Consider the following 18879-nt stretch of genomic DNA (forward strand, 5'->3'; position numbering starts at 1 on the left):
AGGTAATAATCTATACCGCCTTCTTTGAAAACCATAGAATGAAGAATAATTTAAGCCCAAAGTAAGCAGAAGGAAATATTAAAGAAAATAACAACAAAAAATAAAATAGAAAAACAATAGAGAAAAATCCATAAATCCCAAAGCTACCTCTTAAAAGGCTTATTGAGAAACCTCTAGCCAGACTGATCTGTAAGAAAAGAGAGAGACACAAATGTCCAGTGTCAGAAACGAAAGAAGGAGCATCACTAGTAAGCCCACAAGCAGTGAAAGGATAATAAGAAGGTATTATGGACAACTTTATGCCAATAAATTAAAAAACTAATATGAAGGGGATAAATTTCCAAAAGACACAAACTGCTAATGCTCACTCAGGGATAAATAGGTGCAGATGACATATTCATGTATGTAGGAAATCCAAACAAAACTACAAAAACGCTACAAGAATTAGTGAGTTTAGCAAGGTCACAAGATAGAAGGTCAGTGTATCAAAATTAATTGGATTTTTAAATCCTAGCAATGAACAACTGAAAATTAAAATTTTTAAAAATTATAGAATAAATATATTACATACTTAGTGATCAATTTAACATTAAAAAGTGTGTAAAGCTCATGTCATACACTGTAAACTACCAAATATTGCTGAGGCAAATTAAAGTTACTTACATGGAGAGATATAACATGTTCATGGATTGGAATGCTCAATATTGTTAGAATGGCATTTCTCCTGAAATTGATCTATAAATTCAAGGCAATACCAATAAAAATATCCCAGAATGCTTTTTTTTTTTTTTTAGAAGTTGACAAGTTAGTTTTAATGTTTATGTGGAGATGCAAAGGACTTAAAATAGCCTAAAACGTTGTTGAAAAACAAGACAAAAGTTGGAAGACTTACACTATACTCATGGCTATCATAAAGCTGTAGTGATCAAGACGGCGTGGAATTGGCAAAAGGAGAGACACACAGATCAATGGAACAGAGTCCACAAATAGACCTACACATATACGGCCAATTACTTTTTGACAAGTTTGCCAAAGCAATTCAATGGGAAAGTCATAAACTTCTCAACACATAATACTGCAACAATTGGATACTTAAATGCAAAGAAATTAACGTCAACCCTTACCTCACACCACATAAAAAAACTAACTTGAAACAGATCCTATATCTAAATATAAGAATGAAAACTATAAATATGCAAAACAATGAAGAAAACATAGCAGAAAATCTTGGTGACCTTGAGTGAGGCAAAGCATTTTTTAAACAAGGCAAAAACAAAAGCACGAATCACAAATGAAAAAAAAATAGGATGTTGCTAAAATTTAAATGTTGGTTCTTCAAAGGATAGTGTTAAGAAAATGACAAGGCAAGTCAAATACTAGGGGGATATAATCACAAACTTTCATCAGTCTGAGAAGGAGGTGCTGGATGGTACCATATCTGGAACACGGAAGGAGAGTCCTGCCTAAGGTCCTCATTCCCTCAGGCCCCCTGCCTCAGCACGGCCCCGTGTACTGCTGTTACACTGAGAACCATTTAATTTTTAAATACAGCCCCTTTTCCCAAGCCCCTAAGCCTCTCACAGGCATATTCATTGGCAGAGGGGCCTGGGTGGATGGGATGCCCTCTCTCTGGACCACAGCCATCCCAATGGGCATGGTTCTGGCCATCACTGAGGCAAAGCAGGCAGGTAAACCTTGGTTCCCCTCCTTGGTCCCAACCCGAGGAGCAGCTGGCTCCTCTGCCAGCATATGGACCCCCACAGACCCTGGTCCTCTTAGGCCCCATTGCCACCCAGCAGGCATACCTCTGGGATGGGCGTGGCTCCCCACGGCTGGTCAGGGTTGGGCTGAGAGGCAGCTGGACCAATGCTTAGGGCATCTTCTGGAAGGAATCCACCTTCCAAGAAAGAGGGTAAATGATCACAGTATGGTTATGCTGGCAAAAATGGGAGAAAAAAATAATGTTGCCTTTATAAGGGAGTCAGCTGAATATTTTACAATTCTTCCCCAAATCAACTAAGCCATTTTCACAACATAAAATGAGCAAAAAATGTAATTATTTCAAGGTGTCCTTCACCTCGAACTCACTTGAGGCCCACAGCTTAGGGGTTTTAAAAAATACACATATTTAAAGCAAATATTATTGCAAATGACTACTCTGTAATTTGGATTAATTGCTTTCGGTTTTTTCTGGAAATAAAATCTTTAAGGCAAACTCATAAAAACCCTGGAGCACAGGGCAGCTGTTTCTGCAGTGCCTCATTTCAGAGAGTCCAGTGCCTCCCCACAGGGGACCATGTTGGGTCACAAAGTTGCCTGTTTGCCAAAGACCCTGGGGGTACCTGTGCCACCCTCATCAGAGGCCAGCCCCCACCACAGTGCCCATCACACCTGCTGGCATGGCAGCCTGTGAGCCTCAGGGGTGGCCCCAAGATGCCTACCCAGGTAGAGTCCAGGAAGGGCCACTGCTTCCTCTCGGGGGTGAGGTCAGGGGCTTAGCTGGGCCCTGCTGTGTTGGCTTCAGGGACTCAGCCAAGGGAGATGGGCAGGGCCGGGGAGAATTGGCTCTGGCTATGCCTGACCTCACAGGAAGTGTGTGGCTGTCTGTGTGTTGGGGCAGTGGGAGGGTGGAGCACAAAAGGGGGTTACAGGAAAGACCCTCCCACTCCAAGCAGCTTCCAGCATTTCCCATCCTCCTTGGAACATCCCAAACTCAAGCCTTTTTCTGACGTAGGATCCTGGCAAGACCCTGTTCCAGAGAGGGCCCTCAGGAAAGCCATGAGGTGTGTGTTCATTTTCAGGAATGAGTTGCACAAGTGTGTTGCAGGGGGCCCAGGAAAACGGATATGGCAGGGTCATTCAGACATCTCTGGGGACCCTGGGGAGCCGTTTCAGCAGAATGAGGGACAGTGGGCAGAGTGTCTGGCAGGGCAAGGGCATGGATGCCATCTGCTTGCCACTCACCTGTTTCTATAAAGCCCATCACTTTATTTGTTCTGGGCAGCAATCCTGAGAGGTGGGTATCACCTCTCTTTCTTGGGTCCTATGCCCAGGGTCACAGGACTGGGAGTGACAGACTAGGGACTGTTCTTGAACCTACAGGTACAATAAATGGAGATGAGGAGGATCAAGTGTCTGTCCCTGGAGCGCTCCACCCTGGGTCAACAGAAGACATGGATCAGACCTGCTTGTCAAGGTGAAACTTACCACTACGCACAGCTGGGCACAAGAACAGAGGTCTGGGGTCTCAGGGCAGCTCTGTGGCCAGAGTGCTCTGTGCCTTGGAGCAGATGCCATTCTCCTACTAGGCATCAGTTTTACAATCAGCTCATTGAGTGGAGGGGTTCATCTATCCATCTATGCACCTATACATCTGCTCATCCATCTATCCACCCACCCATTCATCCACCCACCTATTCGCCCATCCATTCATCCAGCCACCCATCCATCCATCCATCCACCCACCCACCCACCTGCGGTCACCCACCATCCACTCATCCCTCCACCCATCCACCCAACCATCCATCCATCTATCCATCTACCCATCCACCTACCCATCCACTCATCCATCCACCCTACATCCACCTACCATCCATCCACCCATCCACCAACCCACTCATCCACCAACTCACCCATCCACCCAACACCTGCCCACCCATCTATTCACACACCCAACCATCCACCTAACCATTCACCCATCCATCCACTCGTCCATCCACCCAGCACCCACCCACCCACCCACCAACCATCTGTCCATTCATCTATCCATCCACCAACTCACACATCCAACCCATCCACACAACACTCACCCACCTATCCATTCACCCACTTGCTCATTCATCCACCTACCTACCCATCATTCATCCACTCATCCATTCATCCATCCATCCATCGACCCACCCACCCCAGCATCCATTCACCCAACACCCACCAACCCATGCACCTACACATCCACCCACCACCCATCCATCCACCCATCCACCCACCCACCTACACACTCACCCATTCATCCACCCAACACCTGCCCATATATCCGTCCATATACCCACCCCACCCACCCACCCATTCATCTCTCTATCCATATATCCACCCACCCACCCACCCATCCATCCATCCATCCACCAACTCATCCATCCATCCATCCATCCTCCATCCGCTCACCCACCCCATCAACCCAACCCCCACCCAACCATCCACCCACCCACCCACCCATCCATCCATTCACCAACTCACCCATCCATCCATCCTCCATCCACTCACCCACCCCACCCACCCATCCACACATCCACTCATCCACCCAACACCCACCCACTGATCCAACCATCCACTCACCCATCCATCCACCAACACACCCACCCATCCATCCATCCACCCAGCACCTACCCACCCATCACACACAACCATTATCCATCCATCCTCCATCCACTCACACACCCCACCCACCCACCCATCCACCCAACACCCACCCACCCATCCACCCATCCATACATCATTCCACTCACCCATCCATGCATCCCTACACACACACACCCATTATCCATTCATTCATTCATCCACCAATCCACACCCCATTCTTCATCCATCCAACCTCCATCCATCCATCCACTTTTCACTCATCTTCCATCCATCCATCCCACAATCATTTATTGATCATCTTATGTGTGCCATGCTCTTCTCTATGCACTGGGAAATAAAGAAAAACAAAACAGGCAAGAAGCCCCCCTCTGGGTGACACCCTCAGAGTTGTGCTGGGTGGGGAGGTTCTGGGACCACCAAGAAGCCTTTGAGGTGACAAGTGTGGGAAGAGGTGGGGGCAGTGGACAAGAAGGCAGGAACTGCCCTAGACGGAGGAGCTGCCCCTCCTGTGGGGATTAAAGCCTGTCTGTGTCCGGGCCCCTCCAGGCCACCTCCCTCAAGGAGGCAGAGGGGCATGGGATGTGGGAGCAGAGCCAGCTCATCGCAGGGTGTGTGGGAGGAGGAGCCTGTGTTGGCTGCTCTAGCCTGAAAGGAATCAGGAGGTGTTCAGGCGCCTGTGGATTCCCAGGACTGTGGAGTGGCCACACCCCTGCCCCGGAGAAGATTGGGAATCTGCATGTCCAGGCCAGGAAGGACACCAAAGGTGCACCCTAGGCTGAGTCTGCATGGGAGTGGCCAGAGTGCCAGTCACGTGATGCAGGACAACTCAGTCTTAAAAAGGAGGGAAATTCTGATATGTGTGACAACACGGCTGAACCTTGAGGACATGAGCCAAGTGAGAACAGACAGTCACAAAAAAGCAAATCCTGTGTGACTGCACTTCTGTGAGGTCCCTGGAGTGGCCAAGCCCATGGAGACTGAATGCAGAATGGGGGGTGCTGGGGGCTGGGGAGGGACAATGAGCAGTGACTGGAGATGAGGGTGCCAACGGCTGCACAGCTGAATGAATGTGCCCAACGTCACTGAATGCTACACTTAAAAATGGTTCAGATGTTAAATTGTATTTGACCTCATTTACAAAGACCCAGCCTTTGGGCTGTGCACTGTGCATGGAGTGTGATCCTTAGCCCTACATGCAATGACCCTCTCCTTTACAGTGGTCACATCTACAGAGGGGGGACTGAGGCCAAAAGTGCTGTGACCAGCTCCACCCCAGAGCGAGGCCATGATGCAGCCAGAATCACTCCAGAACCTGCACACCCACCACCTGCCTACCCGTTGGGGCTGGGAGCCTGGGACCAGATGCCCGTGCCCCCTCCCTTCCAAACGTATGGTGTGCTGAGAGCATATGCCCAGCTGTCCACACCCCAGCAGAAGAGAGACAAACTCAGAAATCAAAGCGATATTTAGAAAATGCAGTTTATTTAATGTGCTGCAGGAAGCATTCCCAACAGTGGGAATATGGAATGCTCCTGGGAAGTAGCCGAGGCTGAGCTGGTTCTTGAAGGACAGATAGGAATTTCTTCTCATGTTTATTTTTGTTTTGAGAAAAGATCTCACTCTGTCACCCAGGCTGGGGTGCAGTGGTAAGATCTTGGCTCACTGCAACCTCTACCTCCTGAGCTCAAGAGATCCTCCTGCCTCAGCCTCCTGAGTAACTGGGACCACAGGAACACACCACCACCACGGTGGGCTAATTTCTTGATGTTCTCATTTTTAAAGATTGTAACACTTCTACCACTAATATATAGTCAGTGGACAAAAATTAAAATGCAGAGAAACATAACAGAGAAAAAAGTTTTAATATTCTCAGATTTCATTACCCAAGGAAAGCCACTGTTAATATTTCAGCTGACACTCTTAAAGGTGGACCCGTCAGTATGGCGATAAGCATGCACTCTTGTCACTATGTTCATTGCCTATGCAACGTTCCTTTGTAGGAAACACAAATTGCATTTGTTAGCTGTTTTTGTGGCTAGAAGCAGGTCATGGGAGAGGCTCTAGAAAGATCACTGATCAGGACCCAAAGAACCCTGTGGAATCAGAGACCCTGTGTGTGGACACTGGGTGTGGTATCAGGCCTGGACCTAAGAATGGACATAGTGTTTCTAAAATAGCTACAAAAGCCTCTGGGTTAAGATGGCAAATTGAACACACACCCATTCAATGGTGTCCCCTCTGTAAGCTCCACTTCAACCACAATAAAGAGATTGTAAAAGGCATCTACCCGTGAGGGTGGGCCTCCTTTCTGAAAGCTGAATTGCTGATGGACCTGGGCCTATGGCAACTGGGTCAGAGACAAGAGAAAGTCCTGACTAGAGAGAAAGAAGGTGATATTTTACCAGCTTTGTAACCAAGGGGAACTCCAACACTGAGGGCTGGGTGTAAGAGTACCTCTAGGACTTGGGGTGCAAGGGTGGCTATGATCAGGAAGGCTAGAGTGAAAGGGGCCTATGACCCAGTTAGATTCCTATACCCTCCTTATCTTCCCTGAGTGACCACTCCTCCCCAACGCCAGCAAAAGTCCAGAAGTTTATTTCCCAGAATTCAGGCAGCTGACTTCAAAGACCCTTTCCTTCAACTCCACGTTGACTCCAAGAAGACTGGCAACCAGACCCCTCCCTCACTCCTTGGGTAACTTCTCTGGTAATCAGGTCGGTTCCTAAAGATAACTGGCATCCAAGGTTCTCAGGATCATCCCCATCCATGAGGCTCAAGGACAATGTATCCCTCCTTTCTCACTGTCAGATCTTCTAGTCAGCTCCTCATCATGGGCAGAAAGCATAGGATCAGCAGATGCCTCAGGAAAGACATATCGAAACAGATAGAACAAAGCCAATTGGAGGACACACAGATTAAATGGCAGAAGAAAGCTCATATAAGTATCAAGTTCAAAAAATAAAGAAGAAAGAAAACAGAGAGTAGGAAGAACTAACAAAGCATTTCTATACCCAGCTCAACTATCCTTCTGGTACTGCAGAAGTCCTAAAATATGTATCTTCTATGCATCTTTTATCAGAAGTTACCAGAAGATATGCTTCATGAAAATGAGAAAGTAATCCAACAAGATACGTAGTCTGTAAAGGTAGCAGGAGATGCAAAGGAATTTCCCTAAAGAATGGCCACGGGCAGGACATAGAAGGCAGCCAGTCCATGTTGCCATGAGTGGCTAAGGAGCCAGATATGTGGACTGCCATTACCACTATTCTGTGGTCATTACTCTCTCATTCTCATGTAGGTGAGGCAGGCTCAGATTCTTACCACACCCTGAATGTCTTGACCATGGACAGATGAAATCCCCATTTCCTCCCCATATTAATTTCTGGTGGCTGCTCTAACAAATTACTACAAACTTAGCAACTTCAAATAGCACATACTTACTAGGTTTTGGTTTTGTGGGTCAGAAGTCTAAAATGGATCTCAGTGCCCTAAAGTTGAGGCATGGGCAGCACTGCCTCCCTTGCTGGAGGCTCTAAAATCCATTTCTTTGCCTTTTTTTTAGCTTCTAGAGTCTGTATTCACCCATGGCTCACGGCCCCTTCCTCTGTCTTCAGAACCAGCACAGCCGGAGGAATCTTCCTCATATTCTCACATTTCTCCTCTCCATCCTGACCCTGACTCTCCTGTCTCCCTCTTCCACTTTTGGAGCCTTGTGACCCTTAAAAGTGGAGGAGGGAGGCAGGAGAGTCAGGACATTAAGCCCACTCAGATAATCCAGAATCATCTCCCTACTTTAAAATCAGCAGAGAGTGCAACTTTAATTCCTTAATTTGTCCTCCCACTGACGCTACGTGGTTTCACCTCCTCCCCTCCCTGTCCTTCTGCATCAGCCACACTGGTCACTGGAGCCTCAGGGCCTTCACAGTGGCTGTTCCCTCTGCCCCACTGCTGTTCTCCCAGACACGTGGGTGGCTCCCTCATCACTCCCTCATGTCTCTGCCCAAATGTCACCACATCAGTGAGGCCCTTCTTGAACAACCGATTGAAATTTGTGCCTTCACCTCTCTCCTCCTTTGTGTCCATTGCACTAGAATCATCTAGCCTGGCACATCAGACCCTTATGTATATTGCTGCTTTCCCCATGAAAACATGAGCTTGATGGGAGCAGCGTCTGTCTCCATCACTGTGGCAGCCCCAGGGCCTATGGCTGTCCCTGGCACATAGCAAGCATGAAGCATGTTGCGTGGACAAATGGAAGCTTCACTGCAGCCTGGTGGACACCTGCCCCTATTAGTAAGCCTGACGTCCCACTGGCTTCCAGCTAATGGTCTGCTGTCAATGCCTGGTGGGTTGGAGCTGGACTCTGGTGTGGCCCATCTGTTCTGGTGTCTTCATTGGCCCAGGGTGCCACTGCCTCTACTTCCACAGCCAGGCAACCACAAACCTGCCTCAGTCTGTATGGATTGGCCCATCTTGGACATCTCAAAGAAATGGAATCACAAAATGTGTGACCTTTTATGACTGACTTCTTTCAGGGAGCATCATGTTTTCAAGGTTCATTCACGTAGCAAGTGTCAGATCTCCACTCCTTTCCATGGTGACACAATATTGCATTGCAGGGATAGGCAGCATGTGCTGATGTTAATGTTCCTCACTCATTTCAATTTGGTGAAGCTTCTGCAGATGTGTTACTCTGCAATGAGACGCACTCTAGGTTCTGGGAGACCTGGGAGGACGATAACTTCTGCTGAGGTTTGCACAAATTCTTAGGGAAGGTTCAACAGTCCTAATCTCAGACTTATGGTTTAAAAGCAGTCTATGGAGTTAAAACCATTTTCACCATTTGGACTTGGCTCTGTGGACTGGCCCAGGGAGAAACCTTTCTGATGTCCTGGGCCAGAGTGAGAAAAGACAGCAGCAAGGATGACCGAACGGGTTTTTCCTACTTAGCAAAAAGCATACCCCATCAAAGCAAAATCACTGAACACGGATTTGACTGGGAAGGCGGCCTTCAATGAATGACATCATTCCATGAACATAAATCTTAGTTTGTATGATTTATTTATGTTAAAAAGTCCACAAATGATGCTGGGTTTTCGATAGCTTTGTTTAAATGATAGTTTTTCCTTTTTAGTGAACGTTGGAGCGATGATAAGCAACTCCAGCTGTAAAAATGAAAGGCAGAGGTGAAGCCGAGGTGATTATTACAGAAAAATGCTAAGTGGGGAGGGGTATTTGGCCCTTCCATCCTCTAAAATGAAAATTACCCTCTGCCACAATGTGCCACGAACAATTACCTGCTGTTTATTAATTAACCTCTTCTAAAAGCACCGCATTTGTACAGAAACTGTTATTTCTCTAATGTGAAAACTGGCTTATTCGTGTTTATTGGAACGACAATGTCCCATGTGGTCCAGGCTTAGTGCACACGTAACTGACACGTATTTTTTTAATGGCACATTTGGTGATTGAAAATACCTTCCCAGAAGAAGCCTCAACACTCAGCACAACTCGCTTGGTGCGTCAGTCCCAACCGAGCCCCCAACGCCCCTGGCCGGAGCACAGGGTCTCTCCCTGACCTCAGCAGCCGCAGTGCAGTCCTGGGTAACTGCTCCAACGGTGGTGCTGGGAAGGAAGCGGGCTCAGGACTTGCCAGTGAGAGGCGGATTCAGGAAATACAGACTCCAATGGCTGAGTCATTCTGGACCCTGGCAGGTAAGTGTATTGGTCATTGTCAGAAGCACACAGGTGACCGAGAGGCCAGAGTACCCTCTGGGTGGCATGACTGCAGTGGGCTCTCATGGTGCTCACACTCCTAGCACCTTAGGAGCCCCAGGAAAGGGTCCCAGGCAGAGATGTCTCTGCAGACGAATCTCTGCCACCCTGCACACCTTGGAGCTCAGCATCCCTGCAGTGTGAGTCACCTGGGGCTTTGTGGTCAGGGAGCTCTTCCCTGAGTCCCGAATCTGCTTGTAAGGGCAGGTCCTTGACTAGGTCACTCAGGCCTCTGAACATCAGTTTTCTCATCTGTAAGGTGGGCACAGCACAGCACCCACCTCACAGGACTGTGAAGGCCACACAGTTCCCAGCTGCAACCCAGGGGTGGGAAATGAGCAGGGCAATGCCCAGCACCCTGCCTGGCACAGCACCCGGGCCAGGGAGCCTGTGGAACTCTCGCTCTGCCATGGTCCCTGCCCCCGCCCCCATCCCACTGGGAACCCCTGAATAAGCCAGCTTCTTTTTTCAAACACAGCGCAAGGGGGTTGGGCAGCTGCTCACTGCTGTATCTTCGTCACATGGTGTTGGCATTGGCTTACTGAACACAGGGCAGCCCTCTGAGACCTGATGGATGATGGAGGCTACAGAGGGGTGGCTCGGCCTCAGGCACTCAGCACAGTCCCTGCCCCAGGCTGCTGCCTCCACACCCGCCGCAGCCTGCAAGGTCGCCTTCATCTCCCTGGGTCTTCCCCTGGGCTGAAACTGCCTGGGGAGCCCTAAGGGAAACACTTGCTCAGCTCTCTTCACTGAGTTGTGACTCATCCATTCTTTCACTAAGGACAGGGCACAGCCCAGCCTTGGGCCAGGCTCTGGAGCTTTGGAGAAAGTGAGCTGGAAGCTCCAGGTCTGATGGAAGAGACACCCTCCTGCTTCACTCACGCCAAAGACGGGAAGCTCCAGGAGCTCTGAGCCTTGCAATGCCTCCCGCGAGAGCGAAGGAAGGAACGGGTGAATGGAAGCCAAGCTCGGGCTGCAGTTGCCAGGAGACCAGCTGGCCCTCGGACACCCACCGCCACCTGCCACCCCACTGGCAGCACCAGGGCAGGACAAGGTCAGGAGGGTGAGGCTTAACTGGGAGTTCAGGGGCCCCAGAGCCAGTTAAGGCCTTCGTGGATGAGCAGAGCAGGTGGCTCCTGAGGCATCTGTCCTCACGCCTGGCCCCGACTGGCCCTCTGTGTGTCCAGCCAGGAGGTGGTTACCTTCTAGGGCTCCAGCTGACAGCCTCTGGGAGCAGCCCTGGGTTCTGCAAGAGGGCAGGTGGGAGGGAGAAGGGCTCTCGCCCCTCTGGGAACCTTCAGGGCTCCAGGAAACGCAAGCCACTGGCCTGGGAGCTGTGCCCACCACGGGGCCAGGCTCTGCTGCCGCCCATTCTACCTTGGGAAACTGGACTCCCAGGAAGTTGGAGGGGTTGCCCGAGGGTCCCAGGGGTCAGGAGGCAGAAGCTGAGCTTGAGTTTTTCCTGTCTCCCCGCTCCCCGAGCTGTCTGTGGACCCTGGAAGCCCACCCCTCTTCTCCTCTGCTGAATACCACCTGGGTGTTCCCCTTGTAATTCCACTGAAGCCATGGGGGAGGGGTGTCTCCCCCTCCAGGGAGAGGCTGCTGAAGGCTGGACCTGCCCTGTTTACCCCAGTCCCCAGGGCAGGACCCCAGGTCCCCAGAAAGGTGACCTGTGGGGGCTGTGGGGGGCACTATTCTTCACACAGGGGTGCCCCTGCCACTCAGGGCCCCTGCCTTAATGAGGGGGCCCAGGGACCCAAGATGTGGGGGGGAGGGCTCCCCACAGCTTGGCATCTGGTGAGGGACTGGAGTCCCTGAGTTACTTATGCCCGGCTGCTCTCTCTGGCCCCAGGGGCCTGAGTGCCGGGGTTCTGGTGGCAGGGCAGGCAGCCCTGTCCTGAGAGCACGCCCGACTGATTCCATCACCTTCAGGTCAGTCTAAAGAATTGGTCATATTTCCCTGCCTGGGGCGATCCTGGTCTCTGCTCTATTCTTGCCAGCTCTATGAGCCATGTCTCCCCCGCCACCGCGATTACTGGATTAGTAGAAAGCAAAGCACGGAGGGGTAGAGCCTTGGGTGTCCCCCTGCCCCCCCCACTCCCCTCCCCTCCTTCCCCTAGGTCCTGCCCTGGGAGGTGGGAGGCAGGGAAAGTCTTCTCAGACCACTGCCCCCTGCTCCTGCCACCACACCTGCTCTGTCTACACCTAGCGGGGTAGTTTGTTCAGATCCTAAGCCTCAGCTCCCCAGGCCTTGCTGCGGGCCCCGCCCAGATGTGTGAGGACTTAGCTGCCACCGGTTCCAAAAGACCTAGTCCTCAGAGGTGGGCAGGGTGGCGACAGTCCCTTCCGCTAGCTTCGTTGTGTCTTGGGCGCGGGCCTGGGTCACCACTCCTCCCCCACCTGCTTCCACCCCCGCAGGCCCCTGGCAGCTCCTGCCTCTTCTCCAAATCTCCTCCACCCTCTGCAGGGTTTGGGGTGCTGCGTGGTGCCATATCAGGTTCGGGTCTGCGTGAAACCTCCGGGCTTCTGGAGAGGAAAGGGACCTGAGAGGAAAGCCCAGGGTGGGCCAGACTCTGTGCTGCCTGGGTGGGAGGATGGAGACCCCCGGGGGCGCATTGGAGCCGGGCCTTCCCTCCTCCTTCACCCAGCGAGTGAGCAGAGTTCCGGGAGCGGCGGGGAGGGGGAGTGAGGGGAGGAGACCCGGACCTGCGGCCGGCTCTGGAGCCAAGGTGGGGCGCGCCCTGTCCCGCAGGCCTTTGACCCCGCCAAGCAGCCAAGCAAACGCAAACGAGTAAACGAGGCCCACGGGGTGGGCGGCCTTGGGCCTCCGCCTGGAGGCTTCCACCCAGCCACTCTTCCCAGCCAACCCTGCAATAGCCCCCCGGAGGAGGCAGGTACGCCTGGCCCCATTTCACAGACGGGGAAACCGAGGCGTGGGGAAGAAATCCACCGCAGCTCCGTCTCCACGGTTTCACCTGTGGGGTATTAATCTCGCAGGGTCAAAGGCAAAATTTGGTTTTCAAGCTAAGAGGGCGGGCAGAGTGGGGCAGGGAGCGCAGCGGAGGGACGGGAGGAGGGGGCCTTGCAAACCGAATGTGGATTCCGGAGCCAGCCGATTCGGAAACCCTCTTGGCGACCCGGCCGCCGGCCCCTGTCCCGGGCTCTAAGCGTTTGGGGACGCGGAAGGCGGGATCCCACCTGGCGACTCCCGGAATGCGGCCGCGGGGCCCGGAAGGCTGCGAGGCTCGCTATTTCGTTGCTGCCCGCGCGCGGCCAAAACTGGGAGCTGAAGGCAGCGGCCACGTCCACGCAGGCAGCGTTCTGGAGCGGGTCGTGCCACCTCCGCCGCGCGCAGTTCCCCGCCGTCCGCAGGACGCGGGCGCTGTGGGTAACGAAGTTGCTCCTCCCCGGCGAGCGCAGGTCGGCGGCTCCGGGGCGGCGGGCGGCAGGAGGGGACCCACTCCACGGCTGCGGGCGCGCGTGAACACACGGCTCCGGGCACACGCAGCGCATCCGGGCAACGGCATTCGTTGGCGGCTTTTTAAAGGTTCTGAGATCAACAGGGAAAGCGTGGGAAACCGATTCCCTGTATCCTCCCAGCGGCCGGGACGCTCGGGGTTGCAGACACCCAGCGGCTCGGCCACTGCAGCGCCCCGGCCCACTGTGGGCCGCACCTGGGCGGGAGTCGTTCGGCGCTTCTGCACCTTCTCAGTGAGCCGGGTTAAGCCGGCATCAGGCTCCCTCCTGCCCCAACGTGCAGAGACCCAGGGAGTTCAGGTTCACCATCTCCACCTCTTTAACAAAACAAGCCAAAAAACTCCAGGGCTCCAGACACCGGGACATCTGCACAGAAGAGCCAGGCACCTAGCGGGGATGCCGGGACAGGAAGTGGGCAAAGGGACTCCACTAAGGCGGCCACGGCATGGTGCCTGCAACGGCCCGGCGGTCCGCGGAAGCAGCCCATCTGCAAGGGACAAGGCTCCCCCTGCACTCAGAAGACGTCGTTTCCACACATCTGGGGTTTGTTGGAAATCAGGGACAGGGCTCGCATTCCTGAGAAGTCCACTCCTCCCAGTTCCCCACTCTGGGAACAGGAATCAGGTATCGGCTTTGGGAGGCCCCCACCTCTGAGCAGCACAGGGAACCGAGCCCTGCCGCTACTGGGCCAGAACTGGGAACTGTGCCCTGTCCTCTCCAAGAACTCTGGTGCACAGGAAGCTTTCCCAGGCCTGGGTGGGAGGAAGGTGAAAAGGAGCCCTGAAATATTGACCCCAGGGTCTGGGGGGATTCCTGTGGTCCTGGTGTGCGGCTAAGGCATGACACTGGAGAAAGCGCCCGCTTCGGGTCATTCCAGAGGCCTGAATAGGGAAGAAATGGCCTTTCCGATGGCCTGTTCTCCCCCACACACCCACCATTCTAGACCAAGCACAGGCTCCTTCCAGCACTCAGCCCCCATCGAGTCCCCTGCTAGGTGTGGGGTCCAGCAGCCCTCCTCCATGTCCCCTCTGTTTGTGGGATCAAAGGCAGCCTTCCCCAAGGGCCTCTGTGGTCTCCTGCCTCCTGCTGCTCAAGTCTGGGAGACATTCCCACCAAGTATGGGGCAGGAGAACATGCCGAGAGAGCCACAGCCTCATCCTGGCCTGACTCAGTGGCCCAGGTATGGGGGTGGGGTGAGTGCTGGCCGTCTGGATCCTTCCTGGGGCATTTCCAATCTCCCAGGAAACCCAGATGCCAAACTAGAGGATATGTGCTTCTTTGCTACCGGAGTTTTTCCTAAAGGAACAAGGTCGGGGTGGGGAGTGAGTAAAACTTGCCCTGGAATTCAATAGAGCCTGAGACCAAGAGTCTGAAAGACCACAGCCAAGTTCAAAACGCACAGAGGACCAGGAGGGAAAGGGGTGAGAACAGATGAGGTCAGTTCACCTTGCTAGGCGCCATGCCCACTCCTGTCCTGCACACACAGCCCAAAGCAGGGCTCCCTGGGGCCTGAAGGGCTAGGAGGGGCGGCTGGGGCAGCTCTGACCCTGCCAGTTCACACGGGGCACAAAGTCTGGCCAAGCCAAGGAGCCCTCTAGCCCTGAATGCATTTGTAGACTCTGGGAGTGCATGGTAGGCCCTCTTGATAGTTTTGCTACTCAATGGGTTTCTGGGGATCCCCTGGGGCTTGGGGCCCTCCTATGCGATGTCTAGTAAGATACTTCCTCCAGCACTGCAGGACCAGCATTTCTGGCTTTCAAGCCTGGACTTTTCCCTAAGGAATTCACCTGCTCATGGGTCTATGGGCACTGGGAGCACTGGGAGTCTGCAGGGCTCATGGGTAAACGAATTTCCATGGCCTCCCTCCCTGCCCAGCCCCCAGCAGAAGGCAGAGGTAAAAGGTCCTCTCTGGCCTCCTAGACCCCAGCTATGAAGTTGGTTTTGGAACTTGACAGCAGCATGCAGCTGTCTAGTGTAGCAGCCTCTATGTGGCCAACCCCCATTCACTGTCTGTGGCCAAGACAAGGAGGTCACTGGGAATGAGCTCACAGCACTTACAGTCTCAGCGCAGGGGTCCTAGGACCTGGCATCAGCCCCAAAGCTCTGCAGAGTGAGACTTGGTTTGAAAACTGCCCTCAAACCTGTTACTATCAACCTTTTCCCCGCTGGGCCTCCACTTGCCCTGCTTGTTCCCCAAGCCCCCCAAAGCCCTTGCCAGGCAGGGACACGGAACTGCGTCCCAGGGAGGACCTGCATCTGCCCTTCCCCGCTTCACCTTTTCTCCCCACGGGACTCCTCAACGACGCCTGACCTGCTCTCCGCTTCTAAGTGTGGCCACGCGGGGGCAGGGCCTGGTCAGGCCAGGACGAAACCTCAGCCAGGGCCATGGCCTTGGGAACAGCCTGCCTGGGCTCCTCCAGCTGACTGGGAGACACTGGAGCCAGGGCTGCTTGGGCAACTTTCGGGTGGGCAGCTCGGCCATCTCCCTGGCCAGCCTTGACCAGCAGCTACCCCTCCCCTGGCAGAACCAGAGAAGCAGTGACCCCATCCCTACCCCACAGCCTGGCAAAGGGCAGGGACCAGACGGCACAGACCAGCTTGCTCCCACACCTCCTGCCCTTCTTCCCTAGGCCCTGGCAACAGTGCCAGGGATGGCTGTCCTGCCCTAGCCTGGTCAGGGTTCTGAAAATCACCTCCTGAGCTGGAGGAAGGGGCAGGGAGAGGGACCGAGAGAGTTGGGGCACCCCAAGAGCACCAGGGATACGCAACCTTGGCATCCGTTGGCAACCTCCAGGGCAAGGGAAAAGGAGGCCTTTGCTGGGCTGCAGGGTGAGGGCGGGGTAGAGACCCTCTCTGCAGATGGGAGTGCTTCGCGGGCACCATGGTAACTACCCCAGGCCTCCTTCGGAGCCCTTGGAGGCTTCAGGCAGGAGCAGGCAGGGACCTGGGGTGCCGAGTACGGGAGTGACCTTGAGTCCTTTGTAGCCAGCAGCTCCAGCCAGGCTGGGCCCACGGTCGGAAACCTGCCTTTGGCGGGGTTTAGGCAGGACAGTGCTTGTGTTCCTGGGCTCGAGCACCTCCCCCCACTCGGGTGAGCAGGTTCAGGGCCCCCCTTGGCCATCCAGGGCTACAGTGGTGCCCCAGCCTGAGAGGTAGAGCAAGACCTCCAGAGCTGGGTCGGGCGCTAAACACAGCTGTTCTGTGGTCCAGCCCCTGTTGAAAGACGGTCAGGGTGTGGGGAGGTCGATAGACCCTCGCAAGGATGGCGGGGACCAGGGCTGTGCCATTGCTGACGGCCCTTCTCTGGGGGACACTCACCTTTTGCCAGAAACAGCCCCTGCGGAGGCTAGGGAGCGCTTCCTCCGGCAGGGGCTCCGGCGGCGAGCTGGCTGCAGGACTGGGCACCCTGGACCCGTGGGAGCCGCATCGGGGTTCGAATCCGAGCAGGCAAGCGGTGCCGACTGCGGAGGATCCAAGGCAGAAGGCCCGGCACACACCGCCGCTGCCGGCTGCGGCCAACCCCGGCTCTGCTGGGCTTTTTCTCTGGGGTAGCGCCGACCCCGCGCCCCTCCCCATCCCGGGCGCCTCTGCTAAGACACCTGGGTCTCGGGGGTTCTCAGGGCCGCTGCGTTTCACCTCCTTTAACGCAGAGGCGTGGAGTTGCACGTGTGGGTCTCAGTGGAGCCGCCACAGGTCTCATTACACAACAAAGGGCAGGGAGGGCACGGCAGGAGCCTCGCGGGGCGGAGGAGAGACTCCCCGCACCGCGGGCGCAACCCCTGCTCCGGGCTCAGGCTGACGCTGCGGCAGCTCCCGGTCCCGTGGCCGGGCAGGACTTCGGTTCTCTAGGAGGGCGCGCAGGGGAGCGACTCGGGCAGGGCAGCGCCTCGGTTTCCTTCTAGTTCATTCTCGATTCCCAGATTCTCAGATGAGAAATCCGCACTCAGGCCGCCAGGCTCCTGGGCCGGGGCCACCCTGCCTGCACCCAGCCAGGCTCCTCCTCCGCGGCGCCTCGGAGTTTGGGGGCTGCAGGGGCAGAGGAAGCGCTTGGTCGGCTCCCGCCCGCGCTGCTCCACCTGCGCTGCCTGCCCTTCCGCCCCCTACGCACCTGGGCCCAAGAGCCCAGAGGGGAGCGTTCCCAGAGGCCCGGGTCCCCGAAGGTGGCCCAGCTCGGGCGCTCGCGCAGCCAGTCACTCACCTGGGGGCGCGGCGGAGCCCGACGGGGGTGCCGCGGCAGGAGCGCGCGGGCGGGGACGATCCGCCGAGGACGCCCGGTGTTCGGACCGCCGCCCCCGAGTGTGCCCCCGCGCGGGGCTTGTTGGCCTCCGCAGCTCCGCGCAGGACCGCGGGCGGCGGGTCCCAGGGCCGCCCGCCGGCCTGGGCAGTGGCGGAGCGCGGAGCTGGCGGCGCCTCTGCTGTTGTTTTTGAGCCGCGAAGCCCGAAGCAGCAGCCGTTGGGTGGGGGCGAAGGGGAGGAGGCGGGGGCCGGGAGGCCCGAGGGGGGCGGCGGGGCCCGGAGGGGGCTTCGGAGGAGCCGGGTTCTGGCGCGCGAACCCCGACGCCCCCTCCGGCGATCGCGGGGCGGGGACGGGGGCCGAGGGGAGAGAGAGGACGGGAGAAAAGCGGGCCGGGGCGACGGGGAACGCCAAGCTTTTTAATTAGTCATAAAATGCAGTAAAACGCAGCAAAACCCGCCCGGACCCGCGTCCGAACTCTCGGCGCGCGTGCCCCGAGATCCGAGGAAGTCGCGTGGAAAACCGCAGCCGCCACCCCGTCTTCGGCCCCGGCTGGGGCGGGAGCTGCAGCGCGACGCGACGCGAGGCAGGGGCAGGGTGGGGGGATAGTCACCTCGCCTCCGGGGCCACCTGGGTCCTTTTAAAGTGTCCGGGGTGCGGGCCCCGGGCGGGAGCGCCCAGCACGGAATGTTTTCTTAAAGGGCCAGTTACGAGCTGCGCTGAAAAGGGGGGGAGAGGGGGGAGAGAGAAGTGAGACGGAGACCGGGAAGGCCGAGGAGAGCCCCCCAATCCCGCGCCGAGGCGGCGGCGGCGGCGGCGGCGGCGCGACGATGAGGATGATGAATACATTGCAAAGTTTTTTTGGCCCCGGCGAGGGGTGTCAGATTGAGTGCTCTGTGCGCATGTGCGAAGGTGTCCAAACTGACAATGCTGGGGAGATGAAGATAGTGTGTGGCTGCTTCTGGACTCAAGGAGGAGGAGAGGGATTCCGCGAGCCGACACCATGCGATCCAAGGCGAGGGCGAGGAAGCTAGCCA

The 18879-nt window shown here is 55.2% G+C and overlaps 1 protein-coding gene and 2 long non-coding RNA genes across 8 annotated transcripts in view; 1 reads left to right on the forward strand and 2 right to left on the reverse strand.

Moving 5' to 3' along the window:
• Nucleotides 1-777: 777 nt before the first annotated feature.
• LOC116539332 lies at nt 778-11948 on the reverse strand. Of its 2 annotated transcripts, XR_004264002.1 has the most exons (4): nt 8801-11948; nt 6644-8074; nt 2965-3096; nt 778-1936 (listed from the first exon to the last, which is right to left on the reverse strand). It is a non-coding gene; the product is annotated as an uncharacterized LOC116539332 (long non-coding RNA). The 2 variants fall into 2 exon arrangements; XR_004264001.1 differs by having other exon boundaries at nt 6644-11948.
• A 6293-nt stretch (nt 11949-18241) lies between these two features.
• LOC116539333 overlaps nt 18242-18879 on the reverse strand; it is a 1932-nt gene continuing 1294 nt past the window's right edge. The window contains exon 2 of the long non-coding RNA XR_004264003.1: nt 18242-18561. This is a non-coding gene — a long non-coding RNA (uncharacterized LOC116539333). The remainder of the gene's footprint in view (nt 18562-18879) is intronic.
• The window catches only part of PRDM16 (PR/SET domain 16), a 345467-nt gene continuing 345148 nt past the window's right edge, over nt 18561-18879 (forward strand). For all 5 annotated transcript variants that reach the window (XM_032262191.1, XM_032262194.1, XM_032262193.1 and 2 more), the window contains exon 1: nt 18561-18879. In XM_032262191.1, coding sequence (XP_032118082.1) covers nt 18846-18879 — 34 coding nt within the window. In that variant the 5' untranslated portion in view covers nt 18561-18845.

This window comes from Sapajus apella, unplaced genomic scaffold (assembly GCF_009761245.1).
Source record: "Sapajus apella isolate SASKATOON/1434 unplaced genomic scaffold, GSC_monkey_1.0 scaffold127, whole genome shotgun sequence".
NCBI lineage: Eukaryota > Metazoa > Chordata > Mammalia > Primates > Cebidae > Sapajus > Sapajus apella.